This window comes from Rana temporaria, chromosome 11 (assembly GCF_905171775.1).
Source record: "Rana temporaria chromosome 11, aRanTem1.1, whole genome shotgun sequence".
NCBI lineage: Eukaryota > Metazoa > Chordata > Amphibia > Anura > Ranidae > Rana > Rana temporaria.
In genome coordinates this window covers 161824538-161843379 of record NC_053499.1, presented here as the reverse complement: position 1 = coordinate 161843379, position 18842 = coordinate 161824538, and the positions used below count along the sequence as shown (strand labels likewise).

The following is an 18842-nucleotide window of genomic DNA, read 5'->3' as shown; positions in this document are numbered from 1 at the left end:
GCTAAGGCCTCGTTCACACCATACATGCATAAAGACTGAAGGAAAATATGTGCAGATTTGACTTGTATGGGTGCGTTCACACCATGTGCAGAGCTGTGCGAATTTCTAAGGTAAGTCTCTGCATGTGCATAAAGAAAACCGTTGTCTTCTTTATGCCGGTTCAATAAACACCGGCCGGTGTGTATGGCAGCCGGTCCGACAGAAGCCAGCCTGCTCCTGCCAGATGAGCATGCTGGGAAAACCAGCAGCCAACCGGCTTCTGATCTGCACGGACCGCAGTGTTCTGCATAGATTTAAGATCGGTTATTTGTGTCGTTGGAAATAACGTTTTTTGTAACCAGCAGCAGAGGACTAGAAGCTCCTCCTGCTTGTGTTTCCCTGAGAGCAAAAGGGTCATGCGACAGCTGGATATCCATTAGGACAGGGCTTGACAAATTTGCTTAGTATCTAGGAGCCAGTGTTTTTTTAAAAAAAAAAAGTTAGAAGCCAGTGTGTGTGTGTGTGTGTGTGTGTGTGTGTGTGTTTGTTTGTTTTTTTTTTTTTTTTCTAACACTGGCTCCTAACTTTATCTGGCTCCTAGATACTAAGCAAATTAGTCAAGCCCAGTCCTAATGGATAGCCAGCTGTCGCATGACCCAGCTCTCTCTGAGCCTGTCTGCAGGGAAACATAAGCAGGAGGAGCTTCTAGTGCTGGTCTCCTGTAAAAAAAAGTATTTGTAATGCAGAGCAAAAATCATAATATCAATAAATTGTCATACACAAATTATATATTTTAATTCAAATCTTTATTGTTTTTTGGCAAAACCATGGTGTGGGTGGATTTGTTTCTGGCAGTCACTTGGCTGTGTTATGTCCCCTCCACCCTGTGTCTTAGAATAAGAGGGAGGCGAAGCCTCCATCAAGCTACATGTAATATATCCCGCCCCATTGTGATTGGCTGTTTGGGCAAAATCCCTAGCTGAGTTGGGGACATGGACAGAAGGGGGGGATAGAGAGCAGGAGGATCAGCCAGGATTTTTTCAGAATACAGAGAAGGAATCTCACAGTAATGAGTGAGAATGAAGAGCATGGAGTACACCATTTTATTCATTGTTTTTTTATGATGGGGGTTCAGTGACACTTTTTAAAATCATTTTGTGTTTTTTTTTTTTTTTTTTTTCTCTGCAGTGATCTGGACTGGTCAGTGTTTGAGCCGGATGTTCTGGTCACCAGTTCCATCGACACGTACATTTACATCTGGGACATCAAGTAAGTTCACTCCGGACAACTTGAACCCCTTTGTGTTTCATGGGGAGTGGAAAATGGATACTTTGGGGCGGTAATATCTCTGGTCTTGCGTCGCTTGGCTATTAGCCTAATATTAAAGGGAAGCTCTAGTCAAACAACGCAGTTAAAAGTCTTAGAGTATGTGTGAAGTACACAAGAGTTTACGAGGGGGAGGGGACACCACAAACGTGTGGAAGAAGGTCCTCGGGTCACATGACACCAAAATTGAACTTTTTGGCCTAAAAACAAAACGCTATGTGTGGGGGAAACTAACACTGCACTTCACCCTGAACACACCATCCCCACTGTGAAACATGGTGGTGGCAGCATCATGTGGTGGGGATGCTTTTCTTCAGCAGGGACAGGGAAGCTGGTCAGAGTTGATGGGAAGATGGATGGAGACAAATACAGGACAATCTTAGAAGAAAACCTGTTAGAGTCTGCAAAAGACTTGAGACCGGGGGGGGGGGGGGAGGTTCACCTTCCAGCAGGACAACGACCCTAAAGTACAGCCAGAGCTACAATGGAATGGTTTAGATCAAAGCCTATTCATGTGTTAGAATGGCCCAGTCACAGTCCAGACCTAAATCCCATTGAGAATCTGTGGCGAGACTTGAAAATTGCTGATCACAGACGCTCTCCATCCAATCTGACAGAGCTTGAGATATTTTACAGATAAGAAGAATGGGCAGAAATGTCCCTCTCTAGATGTGCAAAGCTGGGAGAGACACCCCCAAAAAGACTTGTAGAGAAAGGGGGTCCTACAAAGTATTGACTCCGGGGGGTGCCATACAAATGCCCCTCCCCCCACACTTTTCACATATTTATTTGTATCATTTTCCTTCCACTTCACAATTATGTGACACTTTGTGTCTCTCACATAAAATCCCAATAAAATACATTTACGTTTTTGGTTGTAACCTGAGAAAGTGTGGAGAGTTTCAAGGGGTATGAATACTTTCCCAGGGACTGAATTTCAGCTTTAAGGGACATCTGCATGATGAAATGTATAAAGGTAGGTAGTTTGCATTATAAGATAATAAAATGATTTTGTTGGCTCAGTTAAGATGGGTTGTGATCTATATGTTCACTTCATTAAAGTGGAGTTCCTCCCAAAAATGGAACTTCCGCTTTTCAGAATCTTCCCCTCCCCCTCCGGTGTCACATTTGGCACCTTTTCAGGGGGGAAGGAGACACTTGTGTAATCCAGGTATTTGCTCCCACTTCCGGGCATAGGCCTCCGTGGTGACCTACGCCGCGTCCGGCGCCTTCTCCGTCCCCCCGCTGTCTTCTGGGAGACCTATGGGTCCCAGAAGACAGCAGGGACCAGTGGGATCCTGCAGCGCGACTCGCACATGCGCAGTAGGGAACCAGGAAGTGAAGCCGCAAGGCTACACTTCCTGATTCCCTTACTGAAGATGGCGGCGCCTCCACCTGAGAGACGAGGGACAGATTGGATTTGAGTGCCGACATCGGGGGCGCTGTGGGCAGGTAAGTGTGCGAATACTAAAAGTCAGCAGCTGCAGGATTTGTAGCTGCTGACTTAAAAACATATTTTTATTTTTGGCAGAACTCCGCTTCAAGCTAGGTTGTGGTTTATATGTTCACTCCATTAAAACTCTCCCCGGCGTGCTTAGATTTCACATAACTTCTCTTGTATTTAGTAAATACTGAACCCGACTCTCATCCCTTCCTGTTTCCTTCTCAGGGATACGAGGAAACCAACCGTGTCCTTGTCAGCTGTAGGTAAGTGTGCCTTTGTTTTGTGATACATGAGGGGTCCTGATAGCACAACATAATACTCTGTGCCTGAGCAGCCTAATGACCGTTTCAAACATAAGTTATATATTAGCCGGGGGTGGGTCCTGGGATGATCCAGTGTACGATCCGGTGTACGATCTGGTGTACGATCCGGCACTCAGACGTTTTATATTTGCACAGACTCTTTGGTAAAGATTAGGGATGCACCGATATATCGGTGGCCGATACATATCGTCCGAAAACAGCTGTTTTGGGGACATGCCGAAACAGCTTAAAAATTGACGATAATGCTGTGTTGCCAACCGTCCGTTTTACGGACAGCACGCCGCTGGGCTGTCACGGCTCCGTCCTCTGCCTATGGCGAGTGCACTGCAAGAGCCACCGAGTGTCACTGCCAAACTGTCCCTCCTGAGTCCTCCTGACTCGATCGGCTATTCAAAAATGGCACCGGGTGGCACCATTATGTATCTGCGCATGCGCCGCCCGGCCGAACGGATACAAGCTTTCCCGAGCCACCCGGTGCCATTTTTGAATAGCCGATCGAGTCAGGAGGACTCAGGAGGGACACTTTGGCAGTGACACTCGTTGGCTCGTGCAGTGCACTCGCCATAGGCAGAGGACGGAGCTGTGACAGCCCAGTCCTGCCCTGGCCCCTGCCCAGCACAGCCCTGACCCCTGCCCAGCACAGCCCTGACCCCTGCCCAGCACAGCCCTGACCCCTGCCCAGCACAGCCCTGACCCCTGCCCAGCACAGCCCTGAGACCTGCCCAGCACAGCCCTGCTTTAAGGTAATAAAGAAGCTGGTGGTGTCAGTAGGAGATGGTGGCAGGAGGTGGTGGGGGCATGAGGTGATGGTGGAAGAAGGTTATGCTGGCACTGTGGCAGGAGGTGGGTGAGGTGATGGTGGCAGAAGGTAATGCTGGCAGGAGGTGGTGGGGCAGGAGGTGATGGTGGCAAGAGCCGATTGTGGCAGGAGGTGGTGGTGAGAGCAGGAGGTGATGGTGGCAAGAGCTGGCAGGGGGTGGTGGGGGCAGGAGCTGGCAGGAGGTGGGGGTGGTGTTTTAACATACAATTATAAAAAAAAAAAAAGAAGAAAAGTCTGTTTCGGTTTCGGCCTGACATTTTTTTTTGGGTTCGTTTTGGTTCTGAAATTTCCATTTCGGTGCACCTCTAGTAAAGATGATCATTTTGTTTTTTATGCAGCTGGTGCCTCCCAAGTGAAGTGGAACAAAAAGAATGGGAATTTACTGGCCACAAGCCATGATGGAGATGTTAGGATCTGGGATCGCAGGGTAAGTGGCATTAGTGGCAAAATCTGATATATGTGTGCTGTTGGGTTTGCTGTCAAAGTGGGAACAAAATGTATTATTTTTTTTTAAACCCCTCGATACAGTTGGTGGCCATGGCCGCCGACCGTATGACACGGGAGCGTGCCCGCAAGCTAACCCCCTTGGGAGAGAGCTTCCCTGAGGGGGTTAGCTCTTGCGGGGAGGAGCCGAGACAGCCGCCGAGGGACCCCAGAAGTTGAGGATCGGGGCCACTCTGTGCAAAATGAACTGCACAGTGGAGGCAAGTATGACATGTTTGTTATTTAAAAAAAAAACAAACAAAACCATACAACCCCTTTTTAAGATCATCTTCATAAAATTTGAGGTTTGATAATTTTTGTTTTCTTTTTGCAGAGACCGAGCACTGCTGTAGAGTACATTGCTGCCCACTTATATAAAATCCATGGACTGGACTGGCATCCTGATAATGAGCACATCCTGGCCACCTCCAGCCAGGACAACTCTGTAAAGGTAATCTGCCCCAGGAGGGGCAAGTAACATTCTCTACTCCTTTAGGCACACTCCTGACCTTTTAGTAAAGAGGTACATGTGGGTTGGTAGAAGTGTGAGTAAATGCCGACCTCTGGCTGAGCAAAGAAAATTCAACAGATTCCTCCTTTTATATGCTAAGCAGAGCGGATGGACAAATCTCCTCTGCTGGCTTTTGTATTCAGACAGCTGTCACCAGCGGCTGTCAGAATATCTTGACCAATGCCTGCATCTGGATGGAGACATTGTTTGGCAGACAATTTTCCACCCAAGGTAATGGAAAAAGCAGTAGTACAACAATTACAACACCACTTAGACACCCACAAACTTCTGGATCCACTAAAATCGGGTTTCCGCCCAGATCACGGGACAGAAACGGCGCCATCTCAAAATATGGGATGATGATCTCGAAGCAGCAGATGACGGAGAATCTTGTCTCCTGATACTGCTGGACCTTAGTGCTGCCTTTGACACAGTAGACCACAAACTGTTGTTAAACCGCCTCACAGAGGTAGCTGGAGTTGCAGACTCGGAGATACCCTGGTTTTCCTCATTTCTGGAAAAGCGATCCCAGACAGTGAAACTAGGAGCTTTCACGTCTGAATCTTGTACCGTGGCTTGCGGAGTCCCCAGGGGTCACCCTTATCGCCCGTACTTTTCAACATTTACCTCCACCCACTCTATTAAATTATTAGGAACCAAGGCCTTCTCTATCATTCTTATGCGGACGACACACAACTTTATTTTCGTATCAGCGGAAAAAAACAAAAACACCTCGTATTGGAACAATGCCTAATGCCGCGTACACACGGTCGTTTTTCGGCATGAAAAAAAAACGAAGTTTTTCCAACTTCATCATTAAAAAACGACGTTGCCCACACACCATCATTTTAAAAAATGATGAACAAAGCGCGGTGACATACAACACGTACGACGGCACTCTGAAGGGGAAGTTCTATTCGCCTTGGGGCTGCTTTTAGCTGATTCCTTGTTAGTAAAAGACGATTCGCGCTTTTTTGTCTGTTGCAGCGTGATAAATGTGCTACTCCATTATGAATGGTAGTTTTACCAGAACGAGTGCTCCCGTCTCATAACTCGCTTCTGGGCATGTGCGGGTTTAAAACGTCGTTTTAGCCCACACACGATCATTTTTTACAACCCGAAAAACTAAATTTGAAAAAATGCAGCATGTTCGAATTTTTTCTTTTTGAAGCCGAAAAATCATGTGAAGCCCACACACGATGATTTTTAAAAACGTCGTTTTTTTTCATGCCGTAAAACGACCGTGTGTACGCAGCATAGGTCAGACAATTGGATGACGGATAGTTGCCTCAAACTCAATGGAGCAAAAACAGAACTGCTTCAACTCCATGCAAACTGGAAAGGACTGGCCAGGACTACGTGGACACCACCACCCATTCTGGGACAAACCATCACCGCAAGCACCAAAGTCAAAAGTCTTGGAGTCATTTTTGACTCAGACAGCGGATCTCATCATCTGCTACGTCTCCTACGCAGAGTTGTTCCCTTCATCCCAAAAGAAGACTTAGCAGTGGTAGTAGGAACAACCATTAACTCCAGATTAGATTATGCAAATTCCCTCCACCTTGGACTCCCAAAATACCAGATTGCCCGTCTCCAAGTCGTCCAAAACACAGCGATACGGCTGGTAACAGGGAAAAAAACCCTGGGAACCAATCGGCCCATCCCTGAGATCCCTCCATTGGCTGCCCGTAAAGGACAGAGTCATATTCAAGGCCCTTTGCCTGACGCACAAATGTTTACACGGAATCGCCCCACAATATTTAAGAGAGAGAAAAAAAAAAAAAAAAAAACCCCAATCGTGTTCTGCGATCAACTAATCAAAAACTACTACAAATCCCAAAAGCCCGCTACAAAACCAAAGGAGAATGACGATTTGCGGTCCAAGGACCGCGATTATGGAATGCATTACCAACTAACATCCGAACGGAAATTGATCACCTGGCCTTCAGAAAAAAACTCAAGACCCATCTATTCTGAAGGGCAACAGAATGGGAAAAAATAGATGCCCAAGCGCCTTGAGGCGATTTAGTTCGCATTTGTAGTGCCATACAAGTTATTTACTCTCTCACTCACTCACCCAGCTACTCTGACAGAAGTTGATTGTTCAGTTGTCTTTTGTCATACTGCATGGTGTCAGCAGATCACCACCTTGTATGGCAGCCATAAAATTGGAGCAGGCTTTGTGTGAGATTGACCCTTCTTCACTGTGATCCAATGTAGGTCTGTAGGAGAATGTTCTCAATGTAGAAGAGCCAAAGCTCCCCTTTGGCACTACTTCTCCTGTTACCCAGATTTAACTGACAGCGGGCTAAAGTCTGCTGTCGGCTGATGTCACTCAGCCGGGCTAGGTACTGAAGGGATCCCGACTGTTCTTTTCTCCGACACCTGGATGCTGACACTTTGTGTGTGTGTGTGTGTGCTTTTTTTTATTTTATTTTTTTATTTTATTTTATTTTTTTACCTTTCAGTTCTGGGATTGGCGGCAGCCCCGGAAATGTTTCAGCGTCCTGGCCTGTCAAGTTCCTGTGTGGAAGGCTCGCTACACGGTAAGATGAGCCCCCATGACTGGACTGACCTTTCACAGCAGCTACTTGTCCCTAAAATATACTTTTACATCTTGATTACCATTTCTTCCCCATTTTTTTTTTTTCGGGCCTTTTGGCGTTAACACATTTTGAAATGCTGACCAGGAACAAGTATTTTGTTTAGAAATATCCGAAAACTATTCTTGGGTATCCTATATATGAGAATCCTGCTGACATGTGCCGTTTTGTCTCCTGATGAATTTAAATTTTTGCTCTCAGCCCTTTAGCAACGGCCTTGTGACGGTTATGGTCCCCCAGCTGCGGAGGGAGAACAGTCTTCTTCTCTGGAACGTCTTTGACCTTCAATCTCCAGTTCATATCTTTGTGGGACATGACGATGTGGTCCTTGAGTTCCACTGGAGAAAGCAGAAAGAAGGTCGGTCTTTACAGTACACTGGTGTCCCTCCATATCCACTAAACTCATTAGGCCACCTCCTTGTATGCTGAACCCTGATCTAAACTCTAATACCCCGTACACACCATAACTTTATGTGATGAAAAAAAACGACGTTTTTAAAAACGTCACTTTAATTGACCGTGTGTGGGGGAAAACGTTGTTTTATGTCTTGTAAAAAACGACCAAAAAAAATTGAAGCATGCTTCAATTTTATGTGTCGTTTTTCAAAACGTAATTTTTTACTTCACAGAAATTGACCGTGTGTAGCAAAAAACGTTGTTTTAAAAGAAGTTTTTACACCCGTGCATGCCCAGAAGCGAGCTTCAATGGAAAAAGTGGTGAGAACGTAACCTCGCTTTGCTAGAACATTGTAAGAAAAACGATGGTGTGTAGGCAAATTGAAGTTTCAAAAACGTCGTTTTTTACTTCACAGAAAATGTCGTTTTTTTTCATCACATAAAGTGATGGTGTGTACGGGGCATTAAGCCTCGTACACACACGACCGGTTTTCCCGACGAGAAAACTGCCATTTTTTTTAGATTGGTTGGGAAATCCGGTCATGTGTATGCTCCATAGCAGTTTTCCCCGACGAGAAAACTGCCTGCAAAAAAATTTCTCGTCGTGTTTCCCGTCAGTCTTTTTCTCGTCGCGAAAACCGCTTGTGTGTATGCTTTTTCAAGGGGGGCGGGGGGGGAACACGCATGCTCAGAATCAAGTATGAGACGGGACCGTTCATTCTGGTAAAACTAGCGTTTGTAATGTTCCTGCGTAGAAATTTTTGCGTAAGTCGTTCGCGAATAGGGATTTGCGTAGAATGTCACCGTCGGAAGCATTGGCTTGTTCCGGGTTAATTTCAAGCATGCGCACTGGGATACCCCCACGGACGGCGCATGCGCAGTTAAAAAAAAAAAAAGTCGTTTACGTCGGGTCACGACGTATTTACATAAAACATGCCCCCATCACGGAGAATTGAATGCCGCGCCATTACGCCGCCAAAGATACACTACGCCGCTGTAACTTACGGCGCAAATTCTTTGAGGATTTGAAAAAAAAAGTAAGTTACGGCGGCGTAGTGTATTATAGATACGCTACGCCCGGCGTAATATTGCGCCGTTGTACGTGGATCTACCCCTCTATATTCTGATCACTTCCAGACCAACATATATTCATACAGAGAATACATAGGGAGTATATTCTCTGAGTGACAAGGCTCACCTCCAAGTTTATATTCTCTATCCACTGAATAGCTGAGCAATTTGATTGGCCGTCTTTGATCTACATCCTGTCTTTCAGAGTGGCAGGTAATGACCCCAGCCGGAGTCACTAATTAGTATTAGGGAGCTAATTGGTATACCAATAAGGTCCCACTAATAAGTAATTGGATTACATGTGGTCTGAGTAATGGTTTGATGTGTAAAACAGATTCATCCCGTCTCTTTGCCTATTGACAATCGACAAGCGTCTTTTGATGTGTAACACGTAATTACAGGTTTGAAATCCTGGCCCGGTCAATTTTGGACTTGTCTGTGTGTGTGTGTGTGTGTGTGTGTGTGTGTGTATATAATATATAAATAAACATCCCACATAAATCGGCCAACATATTACAACATTGGCATGTCAGTAAAACCGTTACGGGGCATAAGGCTAGTCATTCATGAAGCAGTTTGCTTGATCCAGGCAACCAGGAAAACCTTTAAGATCACTTTAAGGAAATGACGTAAAAGTTCTGATCAGTTCCTCCTGTGATACTGGTATTTAATAAATTTGTGTTCTTAACAGTAACTTTGCATGTATGTAATTTCTGCAGCTTTACATAGTGAAGAGCATTCAGTGTTTTTTTTTTTTTTTCTCTTCCCTTCAGGACAGAAGGACTATCAGCTGGTGACCTGGTCCCGGGACCAGACATTACGTCTGTGGAGGGTGGATGCCCAGCTTCAGCGGGTAAGATCAGCTAGCTACAGCTGAGAATCAAAAGCTTTATCTGCCTACAAAAATTTTTTTTGTTGCTGCTGCTGTCACTTAGAGGTGTCCTGAGATCTGCCGCTGTGCTGCCAGTTTAGATTACAATTGAGTGAGCATCTAAACAGATCCTTTTAGGATGCCTTCTTGTGTATAACAAAGCAAGACTGTAACGGTCACCACCGTTTATGATATTCCATTCCATCGCCCCTACGACAGCTTATCCGATGATACTCCAACCATCCAACAGACACGATCCATCCCATTTCCCAGAATAACCGAGACACAAGCTCTAGTTACTGGTTCCAAAATGTATGAATGAACCAATGCTTTAATGGTTAGCTCTCCTATATACAGTACAGCATGTTACAGTTAATCACAGGGACAAAGACACACTCCACCCACACATCACACAATACACCTTCTCTTAGACAATGACATTCAGTTGAGTTAATTATTAGTCATTATCCAGACAGCCTGTCTCCGCATACAGCTTGACAAGTCACATTACACACACAAAACAGTGTTATTAGCATACATAATGAAAGGTCTTAGGAGCAGACCTAATTAGCACAATGGACACAAAACAGTATTAGCATCACACAATGGAATGTCTAGGAGCAGACGCAATTAACATCTCAAAAGCATGTGAATGAAAACACTCCATTTGGAGTCAGACTTTAACAACTTGTAATATTCCAAGGTGCATTTAATTCCCACCCCCGCTCCTTTTCTGAAGTCATGTTGTTACTTTTCTGGATTTTGACTGGATGTTCGTGATCATAGCAGAATTCAGTGTAAGGAATACACAGGACAAAATGCATGTTGACAAGGGGAGTGTAGAGGTGGGCGGGGAGTCTACTGACATCACGGCTCCACCCACCGAGCTCCAGACAACAGATCCACCCACAGAATCTGCAGTTTTTCAGTTCTTTGTAACAGACAGGAGGGGTGACATTTGACAGGTGAGGATACATGCAGGAGGCGTCTATATCCTTATAGATCAGCACTATGGGAGGAGATTAGAAAGGATGAGAGCGGGGTTACATCCACTTTAAGGCACTAACCTCTGTTTTCCCTTCTAGCTGTGTGCTAATGATGAGATCATGGATCTAGTTGAAGGGCTGATAGATGGAATGTCTATAATGCCAGATCAAACGTCTATGCAGCCTCAGGAACAGATCCCTGTCCCTTCAGAAGAAGAAGGTAAGTGAGTTACTTCTGGCTTAGATGCAGAAGCTGCCAGTCAGAGCATGACCTTCCTTTAGAAACGACATGATCGCAGTTTCTAAACTGAGCCGTTTATGGCGCATGCGCAGTAGACATCGATGCTCGTCTCCTTTTGTAAACATCTCCTAAACCATATGTGTGTATATGTGTGTGTATGTGTGTGTGTGTGTGTGTGTGTATATATATATATATATATATATATATATATATATAATCTCATGAAGTGGAGTTACCCTTACAGAATAGTGGAGCTTTTGTGTAACCACCGTTTACGATATTCCCATTCCATCGCCCACGTCAGCACATCCGACAATCCACAACCCAGCAGGCATGATCCATTCCATTTCCCAGAATAACGAGACCGACAAGCTCTGTTACTGGTTTCAAAATGTATGAACGCTTTTAATGGTTTCTTATATACAGTACAAGCATGTTGGAGTTGATCACATGGACAAAGGAACTCTCCACACACAATGGGGCTTCAGTACACATTCAGATGGGCTAATTACTCATCATCCCCCAGACGTCCCGTCTCCGCATTAGAGGGGTTAATTACTACAGCTTGACAAGTTCCCCTCACCTGTTACACAAAACACATTCTTTTACTAAACATAATTGATATGCTAATTCCCTACCCCTGAAAGGAGACATCTGACCTTTCCGACTTAGTTAGCATCTCACAATGGAATGTCTAGGAGCAGCCCCAATTAACACCTCAAAAGCATGTGTCCTCACATTTGAATGAAAACACTCCACTGACCTGGTGGGGTCAGAATAACCACTTGTAATATCTCAAGATACCCTGCAATATGAATTATCAGTCATCAGTCACCCTATGCCCAAAAGGGGCACAGGGTGACCCTAGAGTCATTAGTGACGCTGGCACAGGAGTACCCCCATCCTTCAAAAGTCTCTGGGTGTCACGTTTCATTCCGTTACATTTAGTATACAGTAGATGTTACAAACCAACAAAAGACTAACGATACAATATTTACATTGAATCTTATAATGTGTTGGAGTATCTTATTATAAGAGTAACCTGGGTGCCTGATGAGGCCAATCTAATTTTACACAATTTTAAATCTTTTTGTCTGTACAGTTGCGTTTTCTGAGGATTCACCATCTGTGCCGGTAACGGTGGGTGATGCCGAGCAATCCAGCCTCCCCCAGACACTTCAGCAGGAATTTTCCCTGATCAATGTACATATTCGCAACGTCAACATTGAGGCAAGTGGAGCCCCTCCCCCCAGTACTGTGTGCCTGGAGCTCCTAATTCTCAACACTTCTTTTTTTTTTTTTCACGTTTCCTCTATTCTTCTCTTTTTGCGTGTTTTCTTATTTGGCACTTTAAAGTGGAAGTTCACCCTAAAAACATGTATTTTTTTTTCTGTACATACCGTCTTATTATTTTCCACCCGGCTTCCGGCTTCTCACTCCCGCGGGAATAGGCGTTCCTATGCAGAGGCTAGATGATTGACGCCTTGTGAAAAACTTCCCCCGGCACATAAGGCGCTTCACCAGTTTTCCGAAAGTAGCCGACTCTATACGGCGCCTGCGCAGTCAGCTCTACACGGCAGGCGGCACAGGCTGCTACCCCCCCCGGGACACACACTACCTCTAAGGCTGCAAGGCTTCTAAACCCTCCGGTCTGCCCTTTGTTTTGGACAGTGCAGTGTGGCTGCCTGATGACGGAATCTGCTTTCCCTCCAGGTTTTTTCCACCTGTTTTTTGCCTTGTTGGTCCCGGTTTTTGCTTTTTTGCACTTACTTTCAGAACCAGCAACCTATTACCATTGTGGCCCCTCACACCATTAGGAGACCTTCTTTTCTCCTTTCATTTGGTTCACCAACTTATCTTTTGGTACCACTCCAATGATCTGTGATGGATGCGGATGGCCACCAACTCAATTGACACATGCAAGTAGCAATACCTTCTTGTTATAAAACCATACAACTCGTCCAGAAGAAGCCGTAAGGCGAAACGCGTCGGCGAGACGATTATATTGCTCAAATATGTATCTATGTTCTTTTTTGTCAACATTTTATTGAAATGAAATTGATTTGTATATTTATAATTTTGTAATTAAACTCTATTTTTATAACTAAATATGTCCCTGTGATTGCCCTTGAAAGTCCGCCATGTCACTACCCAGTGTAGTACAATTTTCTTTGTTGAGAACCACTGATCTACGGTGACAGTAAACTGTGTTTGCAATCTGCAGCGGGTTTTGATACAAAGTTAAAGTGTAAGTAAACTCCCCTATACTTTTCAGCCAAGGAAGCTGCCATCTTTGCCTCTGTTTAATCTACAACTGCCATGATGCTGCACATGTGATCAGTTTAGACACCAGCCATTGGATGGTTTCTCAGTTTGGTTGAGAGCACAACCAATGGGAGTGTTACATTTCCGGCACTTGCTGGAAATGAAACTGCTTTATGGATGGGTTTACTTCCACTGTAAACCTTGGCTTATCCTATCCTTTGATTTCAAAGTGCCGCGCCTAAAAGTAAAAACGCACTGATATTTGGCATAAATTCCAGTAAGTCCCTAATCCCTATATTATTCTGGTATGGTCAATGTTTAGTGATAATGTTCCCAGAATATGGAAAGCTCTTATTGGCGTTTCTTTTATTTTATTTCTGTAGATGGATGCCATGAATCGATCCTGTACTGTCTCAGTCCGCTGCGGCAATCACCGGGTACGGATGATGGTCAAGTTCCCAGTTCAGTATCCCAACAATGCCGCTCCTTCATTCCAGTTTGTCCCTCCCACCACCATCACATCTGCCATGAAAGTGAAGCTGCTGAAGGTAAGAAAATAAATATGGGGATTTTTGAGGACCAGGTGAAGGGTAAAAAAAGGGGTTAAATCAAGCTGACAGTACTGGAAGTGTCAAATGCATGTGTCCCCCTGCAGCATTGAATGGTTCCTTCCACAAACACAGCCTAGGTAAAAATAAAATAATAATTAAAGCCTGTAGCTACAAATACTGTAGCTGCTGACTGTTTAATATTAGGGCACTTACCTGTCCAGGGAGCCCGCAATGTCGGCACCCCAGCTGGTCTTTCGGATCGACTCCTGGGTGCTGCCGCCACCGCCAGTCCTGTCATGGGAACCAGGCAGTGAAGACTTTTGGCTTCACTCCTGGTTCCCTACTGCGCATGTGCACCGTGCTTTCCAATTGGCCCGGTAAGGGGGGTGGGGGGGCGAACTCCCGTGGCCCATCCCTGGACATGGTGAAGGGGACCTGTCAAAAACGGGTCCCCTGTTCCTTCACCTCCCCCTGAAAGGTGCCAAATGTGGCATCGGAGAAGAGGAGGAAGCAGAGTTCCACTTTTGGGTGGATCTCTGCTTTAATTACAGGAAACTGAAATGATGTGGAGTTTAGAGAAAGGAACCAATCAGCACTGCGGGGGAGTTCCAGTGTATGCAAACACCCGCTGGCATTTGTATTCACTCACACAACCTTGCTCTTTCTGCCACACCGAGCAGCTATGCCCACCCCTCCCCTCTGCTGCTCATTCAAAGAAGCCTTTGTATTTTGTAAAGTGTTCACATAATACAAAGGCTTCTGTGAATGGGAAGGAGGAGGGGTGAGCAAAGCAGCTGCAGCAACTCTCCTGTTCAGAATGTGTAGCTAGAAGGATCAGTGTCACTCTCCCAGATTTATAGCGAAGGCTGTCTTCCAGAAGTACTATAAAGCTGTCAGATATACATATAATAGAGATACGCCTATGAGGTGTCGCTTCTGCTTTGCTTCTGTAGATTGATGACAAGGACCGCAAGCTGTGTGTTGGGGAGAAGGCAATGGCTTGGCTTGGTGGTCTGAATGTTTTGTATTCTCTATTTATCCTGAGAAGTCTTGACCATGAATTGTGTTTTATAGACAGTCTACCCTTCTATCTTCCAGATCCTGAAAGACACATCTCTGCAGAAGGTCAAACGCAACCAAAGCTGCCTGGAGCCCTGCCTGCGTCAGCTGGTGTCCTGTATGGAGAGCTTTGTGGTGAGCAGACTTGAGGGGAGGGGGGGGGGGGTTATGGGTATGGAATATTTTTTGCTTTGTGTCTTTTTAATCCGGATATAAATCCATTGATTTAACCACTTAAAGTTACATTTGTGTTATATCTGATTAAAGGATTAAAGGGGTTGTATGGGTTCATTAAAAAAATTAAATAAAAAAACTAACCATGTTATAATTACCTCCACTGTGCAGTTTGTTTTGCACAGAGTGGCCCCGATCCTCCTCTCTCTTCTGGGGTCTCTTGGCGGCTGTCTCTGGTCCTCCCCGCAATAGCCAACTCCTCTCTGGGAAGCTGTCTCCCGAGGGGGTTAACTTGCGGGCACACTCCCTGTCGTATACGCTGCGTCCATAGACACAGAGTGTATGGCAGCTCCTTTGGCTTAACTCTAAAGTGTGCTTTTATATTTTTACAAAGTGGCTGAATTTCTGGAATTCCGCATTAAATGCTTTCATCTTTAAAGCGTCTCTCTAATCTTCTAGGACCAGGAATCCAGTCCTTCGGACAACCCCTTCTCCTTGCAGAACCCTGTTACTCCACCACTGCCAACGTTTGCCCGGGTGACCAATGCCTATGGTTCTTACCAAGATGCCAACATCCCTTTTCCTCGAACATCAGGCGCTCGCTTCTGTGGAGCAGGTCAGTGGAATATGTCGCTTTTGCTGCAGCTCTATTCTAGCATCAAGGAGGATGGAGCATTGTACACTCTAACCTAGCTGCCTTATACCAAGCTCCCCTTTACCTCTGCAGGTTATCTGGTGTACTTCACACGACCAATGACCATGCACAGGACGGTATCTCCTACAGAGCCCACGCCAAGGTTTGCTTTAGCATTTTTTTTGTCTTTTTTTCTTTTTGTTTTTTGCCTTCCCTCTCCTTTTCCTTTTGCTTCCTTCCTTCCTTCCATTCCCTCCCTTCCTTCACTCCGTCCTCCCTTTCTTTATTCCTTCCTTCCATCCTCCCTTACCTACTTTTCTTCCTGCTATTCTTCTTCATCCTTTCCTCCTTTATTCCTTTCTTCTCCTTTTCTGTCCTTCCTTCTTTCTCCTCCTATTTCTCCCTTTTCCTCCTTCTCTTTTTACTTCCTTCTTTCTTTCCATCCTCTCTTTCTTTCTTTCTTTCTTTCTTTCTTTCTTTCTTTCTTTCTTTCTTTCTTTCTTTCTTTCTTTCTTTCTTCTTCTTCCTTCCTTCCTTCCTTCCTTCCTTCCTTCCTTCCTTCCTTCCTTCCTTCCTTTCTTCTCCTTTTCCTTCCTTCCTTCCTTCCTTCACTTCATTCTCTTTCTTTATTCCTTCCTTCTATCATCACCTACCTCCTTTTCTTTCTTCTTCATATTCTTCATCATTACCTCCTTTTTTTTCCTTTCTTCTCCTTTTCCACTCTTCATTTTCCCTTCATTCCCTCCTTCATTTTGTCTTTCCTTTCTTCCTTTCTCCTTTTCCATCCTTCAATCCTTCCATCCTCCATTCCTTTTTTTTTCTTCCTTCTCCTTTTTCCATCCTTCCTTCCTTCACGCCATTCTCTTTCTTTAATCCTTCCTTCTATCCTCACCCACCGGCTTTTCTTTCTTCCTCCTATTCTTCATCATTTCCTCCTTTTTAATTGTTTTTTTCTCCTTTTTCTGTGCTCACTTCCTTCCTTCATTTGATTTATTCCTTCCTTCTTTCCCCTCATTTCTTCTTTCTTCTCTCTTGGACATGGAGGTCACTAAAGCTTCACAGGTTGTCACTGGAGTCTTCTTCCCCTCCTCTTTCATGATTGTCAGCTGTGAGGCGGCATCTCAATCCTGGAAGTTGATATCAGGGGTCTTCAAACTATGCCCCCCCCCCCAGTTGTCAGGGGTGTCGAACTCCATTTTATTGTGGGTCGCATCAGCCTTATGGTTACCCTCATGCGCGCCCCCTATCGTTCTTAAAGCGCCCAGGAGCGCCAACCTTGCCGCATTATGACGGCGGCTGGTTGGCAAGCGCTTAAAGCGTGAGATAAGTTGCAGCAACCGCCATATATGTTTTCTCTAGGATCTGTTAAAAAAAAAAAAAAAAAAAAAAATGATATACAGTAAAACCTTGGTTTGAGAGCGTTTTGCAAAACAAGCAAAATGTTTTAAAAAAAAGTTCGCCTTGATATACAAGCGATGTCTTGATATAAGAGTAGCGTCATGTCACAACTGAGTATAAAGGAGAAGAGAGGAGCCTCTGAGTGTAGCAATATGGTTACATGTAATGAAGGTACAACATTTAGCATCTTATTGCTACACTTAGAGGCGCCTCTCTTCTCTTTTATACCCTGTAAAAAAAAAAATGCTTAGATATACAAGTGCTTTGGATTACAAGCATGTTTCTGGAATGAATTATCCTCCCAATCCGAGGTTTTACTGTATATAGTTTGGGTGTTCTGAGTAATTTTCTAGTAAAAAAATTATGATTTTTACATGTGGGTGCGAAGTGTCGGAATTGGCCTGGGTGGCAAGGTGATGTCAGTGATGACATATCTCTATAGCAGGGGTGTCCAAACTTTTTTCAAAGAGGGCCAGATTTGATAAAGTGAACATGCGTGAGGGCCGACTATTTTGCCTGACATTCTTTAAACCATTAAAATTCGGTCTAAGTGTGTTCGTCTGAGCACTAATACATGGCCTTTGTGGCTGTGTGTGGTGAAGAGATGAGCTTGGGCGTGTTATTTGGATATACTGTATATATTTCTTTTGTGTCCCCAACGAATCCCAGAGCGATGCTTAGGACTAAAGATGAGCTTGGGCGTGTTATTTGGATATACCATATTTATCAGCGTATAACACGCATGGGCTTACCATTGCCATGAATGCAGCCTCACCATTGCCATGAATGCAGCCTTACCATTGCAATGAATGCAGCCTTACCATTGCCATGAATACAGCCTTACCATTGCAACCAATGCAGCCTTACCATTGCAACCAATGCAGCCTCACCATTGCAACCAATGCAGCCTCAAATGTGCCATAAATGCAGCCTCACATGTGCCATAAATGCAGCCTCACACATGTGCCATGAATGCAGCCTTACCATTGCCATCAGTGCAGCCTGAATGATGCCCATCTGCAGCCTCGGAGGGCAGAGGGAGGGGGGCGGGACGAGTGCCGACAGATTACAAACAGGAGAATCTCTTGTTTACTCTGTGACCTCTTTAATACAAAGTCCCACCTCCTATGATAGACAAAACAGTCGTCCAATGGCATCCCAGGAGACTGGACTTCCAATAGAGATGCTGCTGAGTAAACAGGAGATTCTCTTCATGTAATCTGACGGCGCTCGTCCTGCCCCCTCCCTGTCCCCTTCAAGGCAGTGCCAATAAATACAGTATACATCTTTTGTGGCCCTGGGGGCCACAAACAATATATAAATCCAATACCCCAGGGGGGGGCATATTAAATCATCAGGGGGGCCGCATTTGGCCCCCGGGCTGGACTTTGGACATGCCTGCTCTATAGTATGTATATTATATGTTTATGCAGGCCGTGTACATGTTTGATATTTTCTATAAGTTTGTGTTTATCCTTTTTGTCAGATCCCTCTCCGCTCTGTCCGCCTATCACAACGGAGTTCTCGCGCCTATGAAAATCCGTACGGAGGCTCCTGGGAACTTGCTGCTGTATGGAGGCAGCCCCACCCGTAGTGAGAAGGAACAAGTGTCCATCAGTTCATTTTATTACAAGGAGAGGGTATGTAATCATCACAACTACTGTCACAGTCTATAATTGGGCAATAGAAAATTTAAAGGATTAT

At 44.9% G+C, this 18842-nt stretch overlaps 1 protein-coding gene across 2 annotated transcripts in view; it reads left to right on the top strand.

Annotated features, from left to right (window-relative positions):
• The window catches only part of WDR59 (WD repeat domain 59), a 49016-nt gene that overhangs the window by 13061 nt on the left and 17113 nt on the right, over nt 1-18842 (top strand). For both annotated transcript variants that reach the window (XM_040329595.1, XM_040329597.1), the window contains exons 5-18: nt 1168-1248; nt 2975-3012; nt 4231-4319; nt 4710-4826; nt 7358-7435; nt 7694-7850; nt 9733-9812; nt 10916-11036; nt 12160-12287; nt 13706-13870; nt 14972-15067; nt 15566-15722; nt 15834-15903; nt 18625-18778. In XM_040329595.1, the coding sequence (XP_040185529.1) occupies nt 1168-1248; nt 2975-3012; nt 4231-4319; nt 4710-4826; nt 7358-7435; nt 7694-7850; nt 9733-9812; nt 10916-11036; nt 12160-12287; nt 13706-13870; nt 14972-15067; nt 15566-15722; nt 15834-15903; nt 18625-18778 (1531 nt within the window). The remainder of the gene's footprint in view (nt 1-1167; nt 1249-2974; nt 3013-4230; nt 4320-4709; nt 4827-7357; nt 7436-7693; nt 7851-9732; nt 9813-10915; nt 11037-12159; nt 12288-13705; nt 13871-14971; nt 15068-15565; nt 15723-15833; nt 15904-18624; nt 18779-18842) is intronic.